This window comes from Syngnathus floridae, chromosome 17, assembly GCF_059516105.1.
Source record: "Syngnathus floridae isolate MCC-2025c chromosome 17, RoL_Sflo_1.0, whole genome shotgun sequence".
Lineage (NCBI taxonomy): Eukaryota > Metazoa > Chordata > Actinopteri > Syngnathiformes > Syngnathidae > Syngnathus > Syngnathus floridae.
The window spans coordinates 10,137,276-10,160,623 of NC_142429.1; the positions used below are offsets into that span (position 1 = coordinate 10,137,276).

Here is a 23,348-nt window from a genome sequence, read left to right on the forward strand (position 1 = left end):
ACTCATTAACTTGGACTGGCGTGAAGAATGAGGACGATCATTGGCTAAGTATCAGCCAATCGCGTTACAGCTAGCCTTATAAACAAGGAAGTAGAAACCGCAGGCTTCGGTTGCTCAATACTAAATACTATCAACGATGCGATCTCTCTGAACCTCTCTGACAGATTTAATGATAATAATGTCTGAAAGAAGGTAAAAACAACTATGTCATATATTAGCAATGTAGTGCCATTTATTTGTTTGTGTGCTATAGTAACCAAATGTTTGTAAACAAGTAGCTATAATTAGTTGCAATGTTATGGGCCGTCGCTCTTCGTGGTTGCATTAGGCTCTTGCTTATAGATATTATCACATTCCGTTCCGTTTTTTTTTTTTTATAAAATAGAAAATTAGAACATAATTTTACCATAACTACGAATGCATGTATTCATTTTTCATTTCCTTATGAATATATTGATAATAGTTTATCAACGGTTTCGTAACAGTAACAAACTGTGCCTTGACATAACCTTGATGCTGTGGGCAGAAGATCTAGACCGCGCTGGAAGTAAATATCTGAAATTCCTTGAGTCACAGGGTGCAGTCACATGGTTTCCCTCCCTTAACTGCCATAGCTAGTTATCCAATTTGATTCGTCAATCCACACTATGAAGTTAGGAGAAGTAATTTGTTTGGTCAAATGAACATGTACTGGTTTATATGGTGCTTTGTTATGTTTGTTCTTCATCCAGCTGCTCTGGCGACCATGGGTGTTTCCTCATGCCCAGTCTTGTTCAAATCTGATGCTTATGAACTTCAATCCCTCCTCGACTTCCCCTGAGAGTCAGTCCCCTGCAGATGAATACATGGACGACTGGCTCTTTGTCCCTTCTACCTCAGCTGCTTCTCCCCACCATGAAGAAGAGTGCAGAGAAGACACGGAGGAAAGAAGCAAACTCAAATCCAAGTTCTTCTCAGCATGGAATAGTGTCAAATATGGTTTGTTTTATCTGCATTACAATGACAAGTGTTCTTTATGATTTGATCTCTTGAAGTTTTGTTTCTAATTTATTAGGCTGGTCCTTTAAGCAGAAATCAAATTTGAGCAAGAGCTCTCCTGTGATTATGTTTGGAAAGTCGTATCAAATCAGGGATCGAGGTGAGGTTGAATTTAAAGCATGATGATTGATTTCTTTGCGAGATAATATAATTATGTCTTTTTATTACAATGTCAGGGGAGAACGAGTGCTTCCACCTCTCCTTTGCTGCTCTCCTGTGGTTGACATACAGACGAGGTTTTCCTCAGCTGACAGGCTGCTATCTGACCACTGACAGTGGCTGGGGATGTCTTCTCCGTACAGGGCAGATGTTGTTAGCGCGAGGCCTGCTTTTACATCTGATGCCACAAGGTGACATAGCACAGACTCACTCAGGGCCTTTTCTGATATACCTCATTATTTTGTTTTTATTTTTCCAGGCTTAACTTGTTCCGCAAGCCACGTGTTCAAAGATGACATGGATCTCCTAGAGATCCGCTCTGAAGCCAGAGCAGTGTGTTTACAGAACTCCCAAGGACTCAGAAAATGTGTTCGAAAGCTGAGTTTGGGTTCCCTTCTGGATAGATGCACCGAGTCCACACACAGAAAAATTGTATCGTGGTTTGCCGATCACCCCTCAGCTCCTTTTGGGATACATCAGCTGGTAGAGTTTGGCAAAAGCTTAGGGAAAAAAGCAGGGGATTGGTACGGCCCCTCAATTGTGGCACATATGCTGCGGTCAGTAATTAATCAATTGTGGATCATGTCTTAGTTACCTAACAGTACATTACTCAGAATATTTTTTTTTTTTTTAGAAAAGCTGCAGAAGCATCATCTGACCTTCCCAATCTTGCTGTCTATGTTGCACAAGATTGCACCAGTTCGTACTTTTCTTGAATTGTTTACACATACACGGCTAATTTACACAGTGTTGTGAGCTTGCTTTATTTTTTTGTAACTCTTTTGTTTTAACCAGTCTACATTGATGATGTGAAAGAGTTGTGCGGAAGGCGTCTTGCTGGGATCTCTGCTGGTTCTATTCAGACTTGGAAGGCCATCATCCTTCTGGTGCCAGTGCGGCTTGGAGGACAAGAGCTCAATCCTGCCTATATCACCTGTGTCAAGGTAATTTAATGTAATCATGGAGGTGTCTGCTGTCTACAAACAACAAAATGTTCTTTCCTCTATTTTTCTTAATTAATAGAAAATCTTGAACTTGGAATACTGCATCGGTATCATCGGGGGTAAACCAAAGCACTCGCTCTACTTTGTTGGATTCCAAGGTATGTCCAGTCTTTGAATTATTTATATTAGCTATTTGAAGATTTTTTTTTTTTTTTTTTTTTTACTTCTGACCTTCTCCTTTGTCGAAGATGACCATCTGTTGTATTTGGACCCTCATTACTGTCAACCCACGGTGGATATCACAAAAAGCAATTTTCCTTTAGAGGTAAACACAAATGCTGTTACTCTTCTTTTTGCTGTCTTTGAACATCAGATTCAGATCCTTTAATAAATACTTCAATGTCATGCTAACCACGCTATGGCAACCTATGGCTCGTTGAATTTTCATCTCTATATGTTCCAGTCATTTCACTGTAAATATCCAAGAAAAATGCCCTTTTCCCGAATGGATCCCAGCTGCACCATTGGATTCTATGCAAAAGGTCAAAAGGACTTTGAAATGCTGTGCAGAGTTGTAGATGAGGTAGGTGGATATGTGGAAATTGACATGCAACTAGATCATTTTAAAACATTTTCATTACCATGAATCTGGTAGTTTTGTTACACCCGTCTCCCCTATCCCCCAGGCTGTCTCCACATCTGCAGAGACGTACCCCATATTTATATTTGCAGAAGGTCATAGTCGAGTGGAAGAGGACAAAAGCAAGAGCCACCCCATCACTTATATCCAGAGGAAGTCCACGTTGAAGAGGGTCGACACTAGTGACAGCATGGATGAGTTTGTTCTTTTGTGAGCCAAGTTAGCGAGCATCAGATATAGGTTGAAAAAAAATATGCCTCATAGTTTAGAGGTTTAGGTTCAAATCATGTTACACTCGGGGAAATGTTTTATTTTTCTCATACTGTATTCAACAACATAAAACGAGTGCTGTACTAGCAATAATGGACACTATATATAGAAGCGTTCCTGTGACAACATTTCACTTGTCAACAGCATGTGACTTGGTTTCTTGAAAGAAAAGTATTGTAAACATGTGACATTTAAAATAGCCTAATGTTGTCAAGGATGTAGCTGATTATGTGTCCTTAAGTGTTATAACTGGCCTCGGGAAAATGTAAGCTTGGTGATCTATGTATATTTTTAATATAGTTTTAATTTTTTTGAATAGAAACTGCTGGCTGTGTTCTACTGTGCTGTACATTTTTCACAAGTAGGTTTATAAATTTGAAAATAGCGTCTCCTTGTATAATCTGCTTGATTTGTATTTTTTTTCTCATTTATTTTATTATTCATACCATCCCCCCATTCCAGCTTCGATTCGAGCATGCGTTACCCACCGGGAGCGAAAGAGGGCGGTGTTGAGTCGTACAGACAGTTCCATTTTACTCAGCGAGGAGGGGGGTGAGGAAAAAAAAAAAAAAAAACAACTGGGGTAGGTCGCTCTTTGTTTTCTCGTAGGGAGGAAAACCAAGAGACTTTGCGACCGGCAAGATTTTCAACACCGCTGTTCACCGTTCGTGTAAGTCCCATTCGATGTTGTTAGATTGACGAGGGGACATTTGTGAACGACAAGATCATTCCAGGATGGATCGGTGTTTGTAGGACGTGGTATGTTTGAGAAAAGACGGACACCGCAGTTAACCGGCGGTGGCGCGACTGCGAGCAATGAATGAAAATTATATTTGGAAATGTGTTGAGCGGAGCAGAGTTGAGGGTACGGGAGGCGCTTTGGATCAATCAACGAAAGCGGCGAGGGATGCGCCAAACTTTGACTCGCTGCAGATTTTAAACAAATAGCTCGGTCCAAATGATTTTTCTGTCTAATTGGCCTGGAAAAGCATGGCCGGCTAGGCTAACTCGGCTAACCCGCTAGCTTGTTAGCTCCCTTCATCATATAAACTTGGGTTGTTATCGCAATGATTCGTTTTGTTTTTACCGCGCATACTAATTTGTGGGATGTCATTTTCGAACGCACGCTTCTCTGTGACGTTAATGAGTGTGTTATTGTAACAGTTGATATAAAAATAGAGTTATAGACGAACAATTCTATGTACCGAGACAAAGTAACGTTGACAATGGAAGAAGCTAGGCCCATCAGACGTTAGCCTAGCTAAATATAACAATAAATTTGAGAGTAATATCTACTCGAACGATTGAAAGTGTTTACGTAAAGACATTGCACTACTTGATTGTTAAAAGTGTGGATTTATCTGTCAGGTTTAACTTCTAAACTGTCGCTCAGTTGCGCTGACTGACCGAGTTGACTTTCTTAAAGGGGGTTCGACCCACTATGGAGAGATTAATCAAATAATAACCCGATTTTCTTACGTTATGAGAACGCCTTGTTATTTCGGAATACGATTATTTATGATCATAAATATAAACATAAATATGTCTTTTTTTATTGGCCAATTGTATCCTGGTGTGCTAATATAGACGTTTGTTAACATTTTAGCAGATAAATGTAATTCTTACTATTTACACCGTAAATCTAATCTAAAGTTGTGATTTTTAACTTCCGTTAAGGTGCAGGAACCCTTCCATGTTGTTATTGAAGACCTATAGCTATTTTTTAATGGGTGTTAAAGGTGAACTTTTCTCACTGTTACTGTTTTGTTGTTCTTCATAGGGGTCCTTCCTTGTTGCTGCCTTACATCCCCACTCTCCCCTGAGAGATGTCCACTCCTGACCCCCCAATGGGAGGGACACCTCGGCCAGGTCCCTCCCCAGGCCCAGGGCTATCTCCAGGTGGTATGATGGGACCAAGTCCAGGTCCTTCCCCAGGCTCTGCCCATAGTATGATGGGGCCCAGTCCAGGACCTCCTGGATCTGGACACCCACACCCTCCCCAGGGACCCTCAGGATATCCTCAGGAAAACATGCACCAGATGCACAAAGTACATAAGTTATTTTACATTGACAATTCTTTGATTACAAGACTGTATATAGCATGCCCAAAAAAGCCTTTGATATTTTACTATTATCCCAGCTTTTAAGATGCAGTGATCAGAATATATTAAAGAAGCCATGAGTCAAATGAGTCAGTTATTTTAGTATATTATGTATAAACGATCTACCTTTAATGCAGCCAATGGATGCCATGCATGAGAAGGGCATGCCCGACGACCCTCGCTACAGTCAAATGAAGGGCATGGGCATGAGACCAGGAGGGCACAGTGGGATGGGACCTCCACCAAGCCCCATGGACCAACATTCCCAAGGTATTGCATCAGCAGGAGATTAGATTATATAATTTGATTTTAAAAGTTTATCCTTGAACAGATGTACATAGTTCTAATCAACAAGCCACTCAACCAGACAGACAGTAAAAGCAAAGTTGAGTGAAGGAGACAGACACCAGCAACCCATCTAGCCGGTTTTTCCTCTTGTTTTAAATTTGGCAGCAGATAGCCAGAGGGCTGACTTCCATTTTTCTTTCTGAAGTATCAGCCAGCTTTTGAACATATTAAATCCCTGTTCCAAAAACAAAAGGGTCAATGTAATTGTTGCATTCTTGCTCCCAAGGTTATCCCTCTCCTTTGGGAGGCTCGGAGCATGCACCAAGCCCAGTCCCGGCGAACGGTCCTCCGTCTGGCTCCATGATGCCTGGTGGTCCATCTGGTCCCGGGGCTGGCCCAATGGAGGGTAGCGGTGACCCTAATCAGGGAATGGGTCAGCCGAACCGTGGAGGTCCTCCAGGTCCCGGTGGACCGGGTGGGGCTGTAGGTGGACCAGGGGGCTCAGCAGGAGCCACGCCTTTCAACCAGAACCAGTTGCACCAACTCAGGGCTCAAATTATGGCTTACAAGATGCTGGCACGCAGTCAGCCTTTACCAGATCACCTGCAGATGGCCGTGCAAGGGAAGAGGCCCATGCCAGGGATGCAGCAGCAACCCATGCCCAACATGCCCCCCTCTGCCGGTCCTGTAGGCGCACCAGGGCCAGGACCAGCTCAGGCCAACTACAACAGACCTCATGGTGAGCAGAGGAAAGGGGATCAAGAGATGAAATGTTGAAGTATATATAAAACTATTTTGCTTTCAGGCATGGTTGGTCCCAATATGCCACCCCCTGGACCAGCAGGAGTTCCCCCAGGCATGCAAGGCCAGCCTGCCAACGGACCTCCTAAATCATGGCCTGAAGGTACTTTTTGTCTCAATTCTGACCCATACACTAATAGTGTGTGATTTCACAACTGGTCCCTCTCTCCTAGGACCAATGGTGAATGCGGCTGCACCATCCAATCCTCCTCAGAAGCTGATTCCTCCTCAGCCCACAGGCAGACCGTCTCCTGCTCCTCCCTCTGTGCCACCTGCTGCCTCACCAGTGATGCCCCCTCAGACCCAGTCTCCTGGTCAGCCTGCACAGCCTCCTCCCATGATGCTTCACCAGAAACAGAATCGCATAACCCCTATCCAAAAACCCAGAGGGCTGGACCCAGTGGAAATCCTCCAGGAGAGGGAATACAGGTGAGAACAATTGTTCTCCGCTCAACTGAATGTCATCTTGCTACGAGCTGTTATCACTTTCACTGTTTTGGTTGCACTTACTAAATATTCTAAAAGGTGTACATGCTGCTTTTTTTTGCAGGCTACAAGCCCGTATTGCTCACCGTATTCAGGAACTGGAGAACCTACCTGGTTCCCTTGCAGGTGACCTACGTACCAAAGCGACCATCGAACTTAAAGCCCTCAGGTTGCTTAACTTTCAGAGACAGGTACGCCTGCTGATGAACTGCATTTATCAAAGCCCCACACAACTGCTAGCTAAATTGACATATTTGTTTTGGATTTTTTTTTTCCTCCAGCTACGCCAAGAGGTGGTTGTCTGCATGCGTCGCGACACTGCTCTAGAAACTGCTCTTAATGCCAAGGCCTACAAGCGCAGCAAGCGCCAGTCTTTACGTGAGGCACGTATCACGGAGAAGCTTGAAAAACAACAGAAGATTGAACAAGAGCGGAAACGTCGACAGAAACACCAGGTATGCGTTATATTTTAGGTTTTTAAGGGATTGGAAACCGAGTACAAAGTTGAGGGCAAAATTGAGCTTCTGGTCTTTTCTGTTGTCCATAGGAATACCTCAACAGCATCCTGCAGCACGCCAAGGACTTTAAGGAGTACCATCGATCCATCACAGCAAAGATCCAGAAGGCCACCAAAGCCATCGCCACCTACCATGCAAACACTGAGCGTGAGCAGAAGAAAGAGAACGAGCGCATTGAGAAAGAGCGAATGCGGAGGCTGATGGTGAGATGTCACTCAAAAAAAAAATTTATGCAAATATTAACTTTCAATGAATTTCGGTGAGTGCATTCATCGCCATATTTTCACCCATCAGGCCGAAGATGAGGAGGGCTATCGTAAACTTATCGACCAGAAGAAAGATAAGCGTCTGGCCTACCTCTTGCAGCAGACGGACGAATATGTGGCCAACCTCACTGACCTGGTGCGAGCTCACAAAGCTGCACAAGCTCTCAAGGAGAAGAAAAAGAAGAAGAAAAAGAAGGTGACTGTATATTCACTGTGATTTACATGACATGTTTTTGTTGAAAGTCTTCATCATTGTCTTGTATCTTTAATGGTTTCAGAAGCCAGAGCCTACAGAAGGTGCTGCTGCTGGTCTTGGACCTGATGGAGAGGTGAGATAACATGTTGGAGATCCAAATGGCAATAATTGTTTTGCTTTAAAATGACGTATTGTTAGATTTGTGACAAATCATGCTACTTTTGTCTTTCCACTCAGCCATTGGATGAAACCAGTCAAATGAGTGACCTCCCAGTGAAGGTCATCCATGTGGACAGCGGGAAAATCCTCACAGGGGTTGATGCACCTAAGGCAGGCCAGCTGGAAACTTGGCTTGAAATGAACCCAGGGTCAGTACAACATGAAAGCTGTCTCACTTTGATATCATACATGTCTGCGTATTTATATTTTGTCTTCATGCTATTATATTCCATCTTATGTGTTGAGTCATTTTGCTTTTTGTAGCTATGAAGTCGCACCACGTTCAGACAGTGAAGACAGCGGCTCTGAAGAGGAGGAGGAAGAAGATGTACGTGACCCAAGTTATTCTTCACCACCAGAGCAGAAAGGTCCTTCATATAACCCCTCCCTGACCTTTTCTCTCAATTTTGTGGGAAGGACGAGGATGAGAAGCCCCACGCTTCTGCAGCTCAGAACGAGGAGAAAAAGAAGATTCCCGACCCAGACAGCGAAGAAGTGTCTGAAGTGGATGTTCGGCACATCATCGAGTGAGCACACTCTTTTCATTTATTCCTAATAATTTGTTTTTGAGATGTATCTACCATGTGACCTTTTTTTTTTTCGCCTCAGGCATGCCAAGCAGGATGTGGACGATGAGTACGGAAATGCAGCTTTCAACCGAGGCCTGCAATCCTACTACGCTGTGGCTCATGCAGTCACTGAGAAAGTGGACAAGCAGTCTTCACTGCTCATCAACGGTCAGCTAAAACAATACCAGGTACGCAATCCAGAGTTGGGAAGAAAAAAAAATAATAATTGAAAGAATACACCTAACTTGTCCTTTTCGATCTAGATTAAAGGGCTAGAGTGGCTGGTGTCACTTTACAATAACAACTTAAATGGTATTCTGGCTGATGAGATGGGTCTGGGAAAAACCATCCAGACCATTGCCCTGATTACCTACCTCATGGAATACAAGCGCATCAACGGGCCCTTCCTCATCATCGTACCACTCTCGTAAGTCTACAAAACTGTCGATTGTTAGATGTTTGAAATGATTTGAATACACATTTTGCCAGGAGTTGCTCCTAATCCAAACTTCTATATTGCTTCTTAGAACTCTGTCAAACTGGGTGTACGAATTTGATAAGTGGGCGCCATCTGTTGTGAAGGTTTCCTACAAGGTCAGTTTCTCCCCAATGATTAGATCAAGCTCTGACATGAATATTCTTTGGGACTTGACAGCAAAAATGTGGAATTCTTCTCCAAAAAATGTTTTCAGGGCTCTCCAGCTGCTCGTCGTGCATTCGTTCCCATCTTGCGCAGCGGCAAATTCAATGTGCTGCTCACCACATATGAGTACATCATCAAAGATAAGCAGGTGCTAGCAAAGGTACGTGTCCACCGTCAGGTCCAAACTTCGAATCGCATTTATTACATCTCCATAATGTTCCTCCAAAAGCTTCGTTGGAAGTATATGATCGTGGACGAGGGCCATCGTATGAAGAACCACCACTGTAAGCTGACCCAGGTGTTGAACACGCACTACCTGGCCCCACGGCGGTTGCTGCTCACAGGAACTCCTCTGCAAAACAAGCTACCTGAGCTCTGGGCCCTGCTTAACTTCCTCCTGCCCACCATCTTCAAGAGCTGCAACACCTTCGAACAGTGGTTCAACGCCCCGTTCGCCATGACTGGGGAGAAAGTAAGCATTAGCACCAGTGACTGTGTCATCCTTATTGAGTTCTATTCTACATTTTAATAGCCACCGAAGCCACATTTTGAATAAGTCTCATCATCCTCCCTTCCTTAAGGTTGACCTCAACGAAGAAGAGACCATTCTCATTATTCGGCGTCTACACAAGGTGCTGCGGCCCTTCTTACTTCGCCGGCTCAAAAAGGAGGTTGAGGCCCAGCTGCCTGAGAAGGTATGTCTCCCTTTTTCACAACATTTTAAATTAGCAGAAACACATTTCACTCTGAAATGGGAGCTTCCTGATTTAACTTTGTCCTTTTTTTTGTGTTTTATGTTTTCTAGGTGGAGTACGTGATCAAATGTGACATGTCGGCCCTTCAGAGAGTGTTGTATAGACACATGCAGGCAAAGGGGGTCTTACTCACAGATGGATCAGAGAAAGATAAGAAGGTAAATCAGTCATTTTAAATCCTCTATAATGATAGAAAAATGGTATTTGTAAGAAAAAAGTCAAATCAACGTCCCGTTGTTTTTTCTCCAGGGTAAAGGTGGCACCAAGACTCTGATGAACACGATTATGCAGCTAAGAAAGATTTGCAATCACCCCTACATGTTTCAACACATTGAGGTACACTTTTGGGGGGGTTTCAAATCTAGTGGGAGATTAAGAATAATTTTCAGATGAAGATAAAATGTTGTGTGTGTATTTTTCCCCCCCCCCAGGAGTCTTTCTCTGAGCATTTGGGATATTCTGGCGGAATAGTGTCTGGGTATGTATAGCATAAACCAGGGTTGCTTTGTTTGCCTTTAGAAATCTCATTTTTGATGATAACCTTCTTCTGTCCAGTCCCGACTTGTACCGCTCCTCTGGAAAATTCGAGCTGCTGGATCGTATCCTGCCCAAGCTGAGGGCCACCAACCACAAAGTGCTGCTCTTCTGTCAAATGACGTCACTCATGACCATCATGGAGGATTACTTTGCTTACCGCAACTTCAAGTACTTACGTCTAGATGGTGAGAGAACTAATCAATTTCTTGTTTTAAATGGCCCACCATTTCTCTATGGTATATTTTTAAATGTCCTTCTCACAGGAACCACCAAGGCGGAGGACCGTGGAATGCTGTTGAAAACCTTCAATGACCCAGCTTCGGAGTACTTTGTGTTTCTGCTCAGCACCCGAGCAGGAGGTTTGGGGCTCAACCTGCAGTCCGCTGACACCGTTGTGATTTTTGACAGTGACTGGAACCCCCATCAGGTAATGTACTGTCTAAGGTTTGTTGGGTTGTGAACAATCCTGGTATGTGTCAGTCTTTTTTTTTTTTTTTCACACTTGGGTTGGGGAATACTTTTTCATGGAGCCGTCAAAACCTGCTAATTTTCCATTTCTCTGGTAGGACCTTCAAGCTCAGGACAGGGCCCACCGTATCGGTCAGCAGAACGAGGTCCGCGTCCTTCGGCTGTGCACTGTCAACAGCGTGGAGGAGAAGATCCTGGCGGCAGCCAAGTACAAACTCAATGTGGACCAGAAGGTCATCCAGGCGGGCATGTTTGACCAGAAGTCGTCGGGCTGTGAGCGCCGGGCCTTCTTACAGGCCATTCTGGAGCACGAGGAACAGGACGAGGTCGGGGCTCGTGGAGGCTGCCGCACTCGGGGGGCGTGGGTGGGTGTGATCTGACCATTCCAACATTGCCCGCCCACCCACATCCGCCAGTGCGCTGTTCCCACATTCTCTCCTTTATTTTTTTTCTTCCTCCTATTTCTCTTTCTCAGGATTTCATCAATCCAGACTCTTCCTTTTCTCTTTTCTTATTTCTCCTTCTTTATTGATACTTAATATAATAATGCAGCACATGATCTTCTACTTCATTTCCCCACTTTATGCTGCTTGATTTGTTTTTTTATTTACTTATTTGACAATTATAAACACTTTTCTCTATCACGGTGGCAAGAGCCACTTTAGGATTTGCGTTCTGCTTTGCTAAAGTTAGTCTCTATTTGAGAGCGGTACCCCAATAGTCCACAAATTGCCTTGCCTCACTTCCACTTTCTAATCTCTCCGCAGGAGGAAGACGAAGTGCCTGATGATGAGACAGTCAATCAGATGATCGCCCGAAGCGAAGAGGAGTTTGAACAGTTCATGGTAAATCTCACCCCACTTTCAAATTTGTCATTGATTAATTTGAGTCCCCTAACCCTAAGCGTTGCTTTCCCATTTAGCGAATGGATCTGGACCGACGCCGCGAAGACGCCCGCAACCCCAAGAGAAAACCTCGTCTGATGGAGGAGGATGATCTCCCCGGCTGGATTTTGAAAGATGACGCTGAGGTTGAGAGGCTTACCTGCGAAGAAGAGGAGGAGAAGATGTTTGGCCGAGGATCCCGCCAGCGTAAGGAGGTGGACTACAGCGACTCGCTCACCGAGAAGCAGTGGTTGAAGGTCCGTCACAAACAAGGGCTATTTCAAACAACGCCTGCACTTTTGTTCTTGTTTGACTCTCTAATCTTTTCAATAGGCCATAGAAGAGGGTAACCTAGAAGACATCGAGGAAGAAGTGCGCCACAAAAAGACAACCAGAAAGCGCAAGCGAGACCGCGACCATGACGGTCCCGCTACTCCCAGCTCCAGCAGCGGGCGAGGACGCGATAAGGACGACGACATGAAGAAAGCAAAGAAACGCGGTCGGCCGCCCGCTGAGAAACTCTCTCCGAACCCTCCGTCCCTCACCAAGAAGATGAAGAAGATAGTCGATGCTGTCATTAAATACAAGGACGGGTGAGTTCATTACAGTTTGGGATTGACTAACCGTTCTTAACATTTTTTTACATAGGATAAAATATGATTGAATCCAAAATATCTTCTAGATTTTGGGCCAGTGGGCTAGAAATGCAAAGTTGTCAGATCTAATTTTTGCACATTCTCTCCTCTCGTCAGTAGTAATGGAAGACAACTGAGTGAAGTCTTCATCCAGCTGCCTTCACGCAAGGAGCTTCCGGAGTACTATGAGCTCATCCGCAAACCAGTAGACTTCAGGAAGATCAAGGTATGTACTTGGATGGGTTTTTTTTTATGCCAGTTTATATCTGACTTGTACTGCTCCGTCTATCAGGAGAGGATCCGCAGCCATAAGTACCGCAGCTTGAACGACCTGGAGAAGGACGTGATGCTGCTGTGTCAGAACGCTCAGACGTTCAACCTCGAAGGCTCTCTGGTAGGTGTCAACTTCCAGGTCTTTTTTTTTTTGCAAATATGTGCTGGCTTGACCTATGAGTGCCCCAACTTCCAATTTTTTGGAATGTAACCAGCTACAATAAAGGTTATGAGCAGTAATGGAGAGCAACAGTGACACTTTTGTTTACTGAATGGAAAATTCAAATTCACAGTTTCACCTTTCTGTCCACCATCAGATCTACGAAGACTCCATCGTGATTCAGTCGGTGTTCACCAGCGTCAGACAGAAGATTGAGAAGGAGGAAGACAGCGAAGGAGAAGATAGCGAAGAAGAGGAAGATGACCTTGATGAAGGTTCTGAGTCTGAATGTAAGTATCACAAAATGATTCGTACAGAATTATGTGAACATGAAGATGTCATGACAAGCTGTGTTCCCCTCCCAGCCCGTTCTGTGAAGGTAAAGATCAAACTGAGCCGCAAAGAAAAGGGCGACCGTGGCGGGAAAGGACAGCGGCGGAGGGGCCGTGGCGTGCGGGCTAAACCCGTGGTGAGCGACGACGACAGTGAGGATGAACAGGAAGAGGTGAGATGTGTTCACGCACTACTTCATCGTGTGTTCTCAACCATTTCTGGTTTCTCGAGATGTTCTTTTAATCCATTTTATTCTCGTCGTCAGTGAAATTAACATTTGTGTTTGTTTCAGGAGCATTCGGCCAGCGGCAGCGAAGAGGACTGAACCTGAACCACTCCTAAATGGACCAATGGCCCACTGACCTACTTGACTGGAACTTAGACCTTTTTCTCAAGGTACAGCAGGAAGACGTTCAGTGTGAAAGCCTAGTTTTACCTAGATCAGATTTTGTTTTAGTGAGACTGTTGTATTCTCATTAAATTGTATCATTGATTTAAAAGCAAAAAAATGAATATGAACTATCCACTTCCATATTTAAACATGGTTTCTTAAGATCAGTAGCATCTCATTTGGGGGGGGGGGGGGGGTCCCGTTGTTTGTTTTTTCCTTCTCCTTAATTGGAAAATTGACAGATCCTGATTTAACAGACTGATCACGGGCCACATAGACAGCATTTTTTATTATCATTATTAAAGTTGTGTTAGTTTGTCATCCTTTTGAGAAGTGAACCAAGAGTCACTGTGTTCCCTTTTGAATGCATGTTACGCGTTTGTGGAATTGCACCTGGATGTGTCTTTGTTATTATCTCTGTGTAATTTAAGACTACAAGCGGGATTATGGTACGGCCCACCCGCAGCCCCTCCCTCTCAGGTTGTGTATGTAAACAGGGAGGGAGGGAGGGACGGGACCATTTTCTCGTGTCGGTGTCACTGGATTCCAAAAAGTAAAAATAAAGGCTTCTCGTAATAAAGCTGTTGATTTTTTTTGCCTAACCGCTAGGTGGCATATAAAGCTGTTGATTTTTTTCTGACCGCTAGATGGCGTACTAACCGCAGTTTGCGCTTTATTATCAGTAAGTCGATGGTTTGCTGAGCAGCATTCATGACTTCACTGAGCTTGTTATGTTACTGCTACTGTCATCATTGAGATTTTCATATGATATATTTGTCCATCTGTGGTTGTCATTATGGCAGCATTCAATTTGCCTTCCAACTTCTTTGGTGACATTTGCCGCTCCAGCCCTCATTCTTATCATTTTCAAGTTCAAGGTGATGAGAGGAGACCAAAGTATATATTCACTAAGTGATTAAACTTATCTAAGCCTCCACTCCAGGCACAAGAGCAATCTCAAAGTTTGCAAATGAGTAAATCAACAGTATTATTTTCTATTTTGTTGCAGAAGCTAAGGCATGATCAAACCACACCATTTTCAATTAAAAAAAAAAAGCTTCAAGGAAAACCTGAATTAACCTTCTGAGAAGAAGGCAGGTAACGGATTGTTCAACATGTTTTAACAGGCCATTTGTAAGTGACTCCGACGTGGGAGCAAACTTATCGGAATAACCAGAAAACATTTCTGTGTAGGGTCAGAGGAGGAAAAGATTGAAAGTCCAGTGTTTTACTCATTTGAGTTGGATCTGCTATTTTTTTCCTTTTCTTTCCCTGACAGATTTGATGTGTGATTGTTTTAGATTTTTTTTTTTTACAAAATAAGCCAAGCGTACATTTTTTGGGTGGTTTTAAATAACAATAAAAAAACCTACCGCTCTAATGTCAAGAATGTATTGCACAAGGGTCAAAATACAATTTTCAGAGGAAAAAAAAAGCAGAAAAAAACTCCAATGTTTCCGTGTGCCACGTGCGCACGTGAGCCTTCTGCGAAGGGGTTAAAGTTACTCATAGTAAAAAATCATTTCCGAGGCATAGCTCCGCCTCCGGATTGTTGAGTCTGCTATTCCTCACAAATCACACCACTTGAAATCCCGCCTTCCTACCCACCGGGGCCCCCTGGACCCCATGGTCCCACCCACCGGTAGGCCACATTGAAATGGCTCTCGTGTTGTTGCCAAACATCTCTTTCGTCAGCAGCATCACACATCACATCACTTTGCTCTTTTGAAACTCTATATTATAATTAAAAAGTAGACTTTGTGTGTTTAAAACCATGGATCCGCTCTATGTGTTGTTGGCATTTCTAATCTACTCCCAACATCAAACAAGTAAGTTCACATTCATTTCTTATATTCTTTTTTGTGTACAAATTCTAACACTTTTCAGATTTCTCTTTTGGTAAGATTCATATTGTTTAAAATAAATATAGGTCTGTGCTTGGATTTAATTGCCCACTCTTCTTACTGTACCGGATGATGGTGGTTTGTGGGGCGGGGGTTAAACGGCGTTTCCCAGAATGTAGGTCAAAACATTCCCAGTCTTTCTGAAATATTCCCAGCCTTACATGTTCCCTTAATTTATTATTATTGATATTATTATTGCTTTCCAGGCATCTCTCAACAAGTCACATTTTTTAATGTAAGCTGCTATTATTTTATTGGCACTCAGCAGATCCTGCAGACAATCCGATTGAGGACAGTCGGTCATTCTTAAAGTAGAAGTTGACCCACTTGATTTTTGTTGAACTCTTCAAATCCACCATGGGAATATTTGAAGGCACGATGATCACTGTATTTGTCCAACATGATGCAACATGAAGATTGGTTGGTTTCTTCCCGCTCCATCCCCAAGCCCAACCCCCCCATGCACTTTTTTTTTTTTTTGTAACTTTGAAAGAGTGCAAATGAATGGAATTCCTTCAACCCACCCTCCAATCCAAACACAGTTTCAGTTTTAGTCAGACCTGTTCCCACCCTGTATGTTGATTTTGAGAAATAGTTGTAAAACGGGTTCAAACTGACTCGCAGTCTCAGAGTGTTCTTTTTCAAATCTGTATTTGTTTTTAATGTCCTTACCGGGAAAGTTCACAGCGTGCCGGATTTTTTCTCCCAAGTGATCAATCAAACACTACAAAATTTGGCAGCACATTTCTTCCCCAAATATTGTTTTTATTCCCAGTCAATAACGCCAGCGATGAGTCAATGTTGTCTTTCTTGACCTTTAAACTCAATTGATAAATGTGCAGCCATGGTGAACTCAATTATTGTCCTTAAACAACTCAATCACTAATTTTCCTCCCTATATTTGAAAACAAGTCTTGTGTTGTGATGTCCAAACATTTCAACTTCCTGTTTAAGTGCTTAAGAACTTAAACTTCCTGACTTTTCCACAACAACAGAGACTTCCAGCGCTGCCAAATGCGCCAGATGTTAAGTCTTGTGATTTATAGCTCTGAAAGTTATCCATAGCAATAAAGAGTCAAATTCTTTCAAGTCACGTTTTCCATCTAACGTGGCACGAAACATGTACAGAGATTCGACTATATCCATCCATTCATTTTCCCAAGTGCTTATCCTCACTGAGGTCACCATCTTTATAAATTGTCTTTTCAGTAGCTCCATTATAGATGGAGGTTAGTAGGGCAACCTATTTTTTTCCAGCAGATGACTCATGAAGCACCCATGACCTTAGAATACGATATTCTTTTGTCATTTCGATCTGCTGATAATGGAAATATTCTTGCACCGAGACTCTTTTCTTTTGACTCGGTGATGTTGAAACAAGTATTGACATGTAAGATTCACCAGATTTTATTTCCCAACTCTGACTAATACCAATCTGGCAGCTCTACATTGTATTACCCTTGTTAACTCATTCCAGCAAAAATGGATATTTTACGTCTATGGCAGTGAAAGACAAAATCCCCATATCTTTTTTTGGGAATATTGGACAAATTGTCATTTGGTTACTATCCATTTTCAGCAAGTGCATTGACAGCATGCGACAACAAGTTCTCCTGTGGGAATGGGAGATGCATCACAGCCAGATGGGCGTGTGACGGCACGGATGACTGCGGAGACGGCACGGACGAGCTTCCTGAAACTTGCTGTAAGTCTGCAAAAAAAGTCCGATCACTCCCCCCTCCCTCCTGTGTGATGATTTCTAGAATCTCAAACTGGGTATATGTCTTCCAGTGGCCAAAACATGTCGAGCAACAGATTTCACTTGCGCCGATCGCTTTTACCGGTGTGTACCAAACACTTGGCGCTGTGATGGGAACCCGGATTGTGAGAATGGAGCTGATGAAGAGCACTGTGGTGAGGAATCTGCACACAGCATATTTTTTTTTGTTTTTTAATATTATTATATTTATTATGTTTTTTAAATATTTTTTAAAATAATTGTCTCCTTCCTATTAGAGCCCAAAAACTGCACAGTAGTATACATATTAAATTTTTTATTATTATTTTAATATTTTTTTAAATAAATGTGGTGAGGAATCTGCACACAGCATATTTTTTTTGTTTTTTAATATTATATTTATTTATTATGTTTTTTAATAATTGTCTCCTTCCTATTAGAGCCCAAAAACTTCACAGAATTATATATATTATATTTTTTAATATTTTATTATAATTATCTCCTTCCTATTAGAGCCCAAAAACTGCACAGTATTATATATTTTTTTAAATATTATTTTATTATATATATTTTTAAATAATTGTCTCCTTCCTATTAGCGCCCAAAAACTGCACAAGCACAGAATTCCGCTGCGCGAACGGCCAGTGTGTGTCCACCTCCTTTGTGTGCGACGAGGAAGCAGACTGCGACGATGGCAGCGACGAGGCCTCCTGTCCACCGATTACGTGCAGCAGCTCTTCTTTTCAGTGCAATAGCAGCGCTTGCATTCCCCGTTTGTGGGCCTGCGACGGCGATTTGGACTGTGACGACGGCTCGGACGAGTGGCAGCAAAACTGCCATGCCTCTTTGCCAATTCACCGCTGCTCTTCCCTGGAATTCCTCTGCGGGAGCGGGGAATGCATTCACGGAAACTGGAGGTGTGACGGAGGAGCTGATTGCCGTGATCGATCCGATGAAGCTGATTGCGGTACGTGTTTGCTTCGAATTCTTTCTCCTAACCGGGATATTAACAAAATATCGATTGCATCCCTCTAGTCCGTCCCACCTGCCGCCCTGATGAATTCCAATGTGATGATGGCGCTTGCATTCACGGAAGGCACCAATGCAACCATCGCTATGACTGCCGGGACATGAGTGATGAAAGAGGCTGTGTCAATGGTATGAAGTCAACTCCCACTCCAGCCACTTTGATTACGCAATGGCACTGACATTATTTTCCGTCCAGCGACTGAATGTGATGGCACGACCCGATTTAAGTGTCACAGCGGCGAGTGTATCAGCATGGAGAAGGTCTGCAACAAGGAACGTGATTGCTGGGATTGGTCAGATGAGCCTGCGAGGGAATGTGGTGAGTATTGAGATTGCTGACGATGTCGACCCGTTATGTCCTCATTCTAAAAATCTGTCTTCAGGCGTCAACGAATGTCTCTTCAACAACGGCGGCTGCTCTCATATCTGTAAGAAACATAAAATTGGTTTTGAGTGTCTTTGTCCCACTGGATATCGACTGGCCAGCACAAATCACTGTGAAGGTAAAAAAAAAAGATTCCCCCAATCACATCCACCATTGATAGCCAACACCTGAATTTCTTGCGATTATCATTTTTGATCAGATATTGATGAGTGCGCCAATCCAGACACCTGCAGTCAGATCTGCATTAACCAGATGGGCAGTTACAAATGCGAGTGTGAAGAAGGTTACCAAGTTGACCCCTCAACCAAAGCCTGCAAAGCCATTGGTAAACATCCATGACCTCTCTCTGAATACAAATTTTAAGATGAATATAACAAGAGCATCCGTTATAATCTTATAGGAACAATCGCTTACCTTATCTTCACCAATCGCCATGAAGTCAGAAAGATGACCTTGGACAAAAGTGAATACACGCAGGTTATTCCACGTCTAAAAAACGCTGTGGCTCTGGACATGAACATGGCCACCAAAGAAATCTTCTGGTCAGATATCTCCCAAAAGAAGATCTACAGGTAAGGAAGATTTGATTTATTTGATTTCATGATGGGTCAGTGGTAGGGTTGATATTTATTTTTTCACTTTGATTCCAGAACACAAATGGATTCAGCAAATGACTCGACTCACCACACTGAAATGGTTTCGAATGACATCGATGCACCTGAGGGTATTGCCTTTGACTGGATCCATCGCAACCTCTATTGGACCGATAGCATTCGTAGCACCATTTCTGTGGTAACCGCTGATGGCGATCGTCGGAAAACTCTCTTTTCCCGAGGCGTATCTAAACCCCGAGCGATTGTGGTCGACCCTTTCAGCAAGTAAGTATCATCTTGACACTTCTTATTTCAGTGTTGTGATTATTTATGTGTGGAATTATCTGGCCAGCTTTGTTTACTGGACCGACTGGGGGAATCCTGCAAAAATCGAAAAGGGAGGTCTGAATGGAGGTGACCGCATCGCTCTGGTTACTGACAACATCGTGTGGCCCAATGGAATCACACTCGGTACAGCCAAACTTCTCGTCTCCCTGGAGTACCTTCTGTCTATTTGAAGTATTATTGACTGACCTACTTCCATTTCCCAGATTTGTTGAACCAGCGGATCTACTGGGTGGATTCAAAATTACACACCCTCTCCAGTATCGATGCACAAGGTGGTGGGCGGCACACCATTATTATTGATGAACATAAGCTCAGTCACCCGTTGGGAATCACTGTTTTTGAGGTACTTAAATACACCCTTAAAAATTGGTTTGTGGTGTCTATGGTGTTGTCAAAAATAACTTTTCTCCTTTGCATTTTAGGAAAAAGTGTTCTGGACAGATGTCAGTAACAATGCCATCTTCAGTGCTAATAGATTGACTGGTAGAGACATCATTCCAGTGGCAGAACATTTATCATCTCCAGAAGATATCATTCTGTACCATAATCTGAAACAGCCTGCTGGTATGTCAACATTTGGTTTGTTATGATTAGTCATCAGTATTGGCTGCTAATTTGAAAGCCTTGCCTTCTGGACATTTTTGCTTAAAATAAAAATATTGCTCTGATTATGTGACCATGTACTGATTTTGCAGGGAGAGACTGGTGTCAGGTGCCGAATAATGGCTGTGAATTCATGTGCCTGGGAGCTCCACAAGTTGGAAGACATCCCCCTAAATATACCTGTGTCTGTCCTGATAACATGATGCTAGCAAGTGATATGAGAAGTTGTGTCCCAGGTATGTCAGACCTAGCTCAATTTAAATTTAATTATCATATTCCACTCACTTACTGACTCTTTTTTCTATTCTATCAGTGGTGTCAACACCCGCAGCTTCCATGCCTCCTCAAATTCCAACCACCAACCAACCTGAGCTGCAAACAGTCCCACCTAAGTCTCACACCACCATTGCTCCCATCACAAGCACAAGACTTGTGGTCAAACCAACGACAAGCACCTCCAGGCCTTTGCTCAGAACCAGCACATCCGAAATTAGAACTTCACCACAGCCAACGAAACCCAAAGCCGCCCAGACCACCACACAAACTTCAGTCACGTTTCAAGGTAAAGGTCTTAAAAAATGATCATGTAAATGCTTAAATGTAACATTGCTGGTTACAGTTATCTGTCCATCTATTCTCCAGACCTTCACCATGACTCTTCTGTAGTGCTACCTACGACATCCTCCAGCACCCCAATTACCTTATACATTGTCCTACCTTTAGGTAAGTCACCTTGGTCTCAGAAACCAATCTTGTTATGCTAGTCAATTATACCAAACTTCACTCTGGTTTGTGTAGTGATCATTTGTATGCTGGCTGTGGCTGGTGTGCTGCTGTGGAAGAACTACAAGATAAAAAACACCAACACCATCCACTTTGACAATCCTGTCTACCAAAAAACCACAGAGGACCAAGTGCATATTTGGAGGAACGACAACTCTGATGGGTATTCCTACCCAAGAGTAAGTCGATTAGTCCACTCAGTTTAGTAATAACAGTAGTTAAGCTTTGTTTGATATCTGATGATATATTTTGTCTTATCAGAAACAAGTTGTAAGCCTGAATGAAGAGGCGGACAACCCAACATTCAATGAAAACTAGCTTGACCTCATGTGGCTTAGGAGATGGAATTCCAAGAAGCTTTATCATTCCACTCTATCGGCACAGAGCAACAAAACCTCTAAGAAATTCAGGTTTCATTCCTTTTGGTCATTCTTGCAAGTTGGAGTTTTTCATGAAAAGAAAAGGGAATTTTTATTTCGACTGTGAAAGTAGAACTGAAGACTTTTATCTTAGCATAGCCGTATTAGCCTAGAAGATTTTTTTTTTTAATAGTTTTTTTTTTTTAATGAATATTTGGCAGGCATGGCACATTATCTTTTATTTAGATTTAAATTAAAGCGACCCTTTAAGCTCCTAAATTAATGCAAGTTTTGCACTTTTAAGATCAAAGTTATCACTTGAAATGAATCAAAATCTCTCATTTACGATTTGTGGCTTCATAGTGAACTGCACAAATATGAATGGACTTATTATCTTCTCTCCAGACAATTGGGCATTTTCTCTCTCTTCTTCAATTAGGAACAAAATCATTTTATTTGAAACAAAACTTTTATGATTGTTTAATGTGCTGTATTTCAGAAAAGCGTGAGACTGCTAACTACTTTGCTTGAAAGAATTTCTGTGTAATTATCATTATAACAGCAATCACCTCAGTGTTGATAGAAAATAATCACTCAGTGAGAGTTAGGACCTCAAGTAATGCTGCACGCTGGTTTGTGCCTTGAATAATACGTCAGCCACATGTAGCTCCGATCTTCTGTTCTTTTTATCAGAGTCATTTGTTTAAATTCTAACTTGAGTCTGAAGAGGACCAATGCATTCCTCGGAATAGCTTTGATGCAACCATGTGTGACCAGTAGGGCTGAGCCTAATGCGCTGTATATTTATAACCTCCCTCAGGAGGAAAACATATCGCAGAATTCCTGATGGAAGAAAAACATCACAGTCTTTTTAAGCTCCTGGTCTTTGCATTGTGAGTGAATGGTGCTTTTTATTATTTCTAAAAAGTCCATGTAGGTGTTATTGTACAAGAAAGAATTTGTATAAAATCAGTGACTTGTTACACCTCAAAAAGATTATGAGGTTCACAGGGGGAAGATAATCTTAATTTTTTATGTAGATGTACATACATGTATTTTTTTTTGTTTTTACTTTCACCCAAAAGGTTATGTGTATGTAAATAGGGTGTTCATAAATGTAAATAATTGTTCTGTGTTTAGGAAATGATATCTATGCTGGAACCTTTGTTATCAGCATTTAATGTATATAAATAAATACCTTTATTTATTACAAATCCTGTCTGGTATTGTTTTGCTTTACTTTGCAAATTAAAAAACTTTAACATATGGTCATCATTGAATGGAATCCATTTTTAAAAGTCAAGAATGAATGCACATTTGGAAGGCATATGTGGTGGTTTTCTTCTTAATTGTCTTCAAATTCCTCATTTTATATGGTGAACCACATTATACACATTGTTTAAGATATGTGTGGGACAGTTTTGATATACAGCATTTTTTTATGTGCAGTAGGATATTTCAGTTTAACAGCTGGGTCAGACACGTGACCTAAAACGTGATGGGTTTTTTGGTGCTCTCTATTTGGAGAGGGATAAGAGTCCTTCTTTGAAAACAATAGACCTTTTCCTAGAAAGTAAAGACGACACGGTGCAAATCAGAACCCAAGAGATTTTTTTGTGGCTTCTTGAAAATCCTCCTACATTCTGAGGTCATATTTATTTGGAATACAAACAGTGTGAGAAGTTCAGCGGGGATGGAGTGAGAAATGTTTATCTTCCTAATCCAGGTCCAGAAAGTAAAAAGTTTGTCTTTTGGCCACATGTGCTTCTAATCATCTGAGCTGACAGGTAAACACAGGAGAGAGATGGTTTACCTGCCAAGTCATGATCTGGCTAGCTGTAACCAGTGTCACTTTGTTTATCAAAGTCAAAAAAAGTCAAAGTGTGCTTTATTGTCCATTTCTTCACATGCCAAGACACACAAAGAGATCGAAATTACGTTCCCACTCAAAAGCTTATCCTTGACGTAGGGAAGACCGACCAGTGGGGTGATCAGAGAGCTCCACCCCTGGGCCTACTTTCCTGTACTTGG

The 23,348-nt window shown here is 42.4% G+C and overlaps 3 protein-coding genes across 6 annotated transcripts; all 3 read left to right on the forward strand.

Moving 5' to 3' along the window:
- Positions 1-63: 63 nt before the first annotated feature.
- On the forward strand, positions 64-3,438 carry LOC148384404 (cysteine protease atg4da-like). The gene is made up of 11 exons (XM_088357727.1): positions 64-192; positions 732-978; positions 1,055-1,138; positions 1,215-1,388; positions 1,457-1,754; positions 1,832-1,896; positions 1,993-2,141; positions 2,221-2,299; positions 2,390-2,466; positions 2,605-2,724; positions 2,828-3,438. The coding sequence occupies exons 2-11, from the start codon at positions 783-785 to the stop codon at positions 2,993-2,995; spliced, it is 1,410 nt and encodes a 469-aa protein (XP_088213853.1). The 5' UTR covers positions 64-192; positions 732-782; the 3' UTR covers positions 2,996-3,438.
- Positions 3,439-3,573: 135 nt separating this feature from the next.
- smarca4a (SWI/SNF related BAF chromatin remodeling complex subunit ATPase 4a) lies at positions 3,574-14,155 on the forward strand. 4 transcript variants are annotated; one of them, XM_088357722.1, is made up of 34 exons: positions 3,574-3,721; positions 4,832-5,099; positions 5,291-5,423; positions 5,728-6,180; positions 6,247-6,345; positions 6,416-6,671; positions 6,793-6,919; positions 7,010-7,183; positions 7,276-7,449; positions 7,541-7,708; positions 7,791-7,841; positions 7,946-8,076; positions 8,192-8,255; positions 8,345-8,454; positions 8,537-8,684; positions 8,760-8,923; positions 9,024-9,090; positions 9,189-9,299; positions 9,369-9,611; positions 9,721-9,834; positions 9,945-10,052; positions 10,144-10,230; positions 10,326-10,372; positions 10,450-10,616; positions 10,695-10,858; positions 10,998-11,264; positions 11,667-11,744; positions 11,822-12,040; positions 12,117-12,376; positions 12,536-12,644; positions 12,711-12,812; positions 13,009-13,141; positions 13,217-13,356; positions 13,477-14,155. In XM_088357722.1, the coding sequence occupies exons 2-34, from the start codon at positions 4,878-4,880 to the stop codon at positions 13,507-13,509; spliced, it is 4,923 nt and encodes a 1,640-aa protein (XP_088213848.1). In that variant the 5' UTR covers positions 3,574-3,721; positions 4,832-4,877; the 3' UTR covers positions 13,510-14,155. The 4 variants fall into 4 exon arrangements, with proteins under 4 accessions (XP_088213848.1, XP_088213850.1, XP_088213851.1 ...); XM_088357724.1 differs by having other exon boundaries at positions 12,539-12,644; XM_088357725.1 differs by having other exon boundaries at positions 10,998-11,225.
- A 1,021-nt stretch (positions 14,156-15,176) lies between these two features.
- ldlra (low density lipoprotein receptor a) lies at positions 15,177-22,531 on the forward strand. Its single transcript, XM_088357330.1, has 18 exons — positions 15,177-15,404; positions 17,059-17,184; positions 17,271-17,393; positions 17,816-18,184; positions 18,253-18,375; positions 18,443-18,565; positions 18,630-18,749; positions 18,831-18,956; positions 19,032-19,203; positions 19,282-19,509; positions 19,577-19,695; positions 19,776-19,915; positions 19,995-20,136; positions 20,268-20,411; positions 20,489-20,737; positions 20,818-20,898; positions 20,974-21,137; positions 21,220-22,531. Exons 1-18 carry the CDS (start codon positions 15,350-15,352, stop codon positions 21,274-21,276), a joined length of 2,661 nt encoding a protein of 886 aa, XP_088213456.1. The 5' UTR covers positions 15,177-15,349; the 3' UTR covers positions 21,277-22,531.
- Positions 22,532-23,348: the final 817 nt, after the last annotated feature.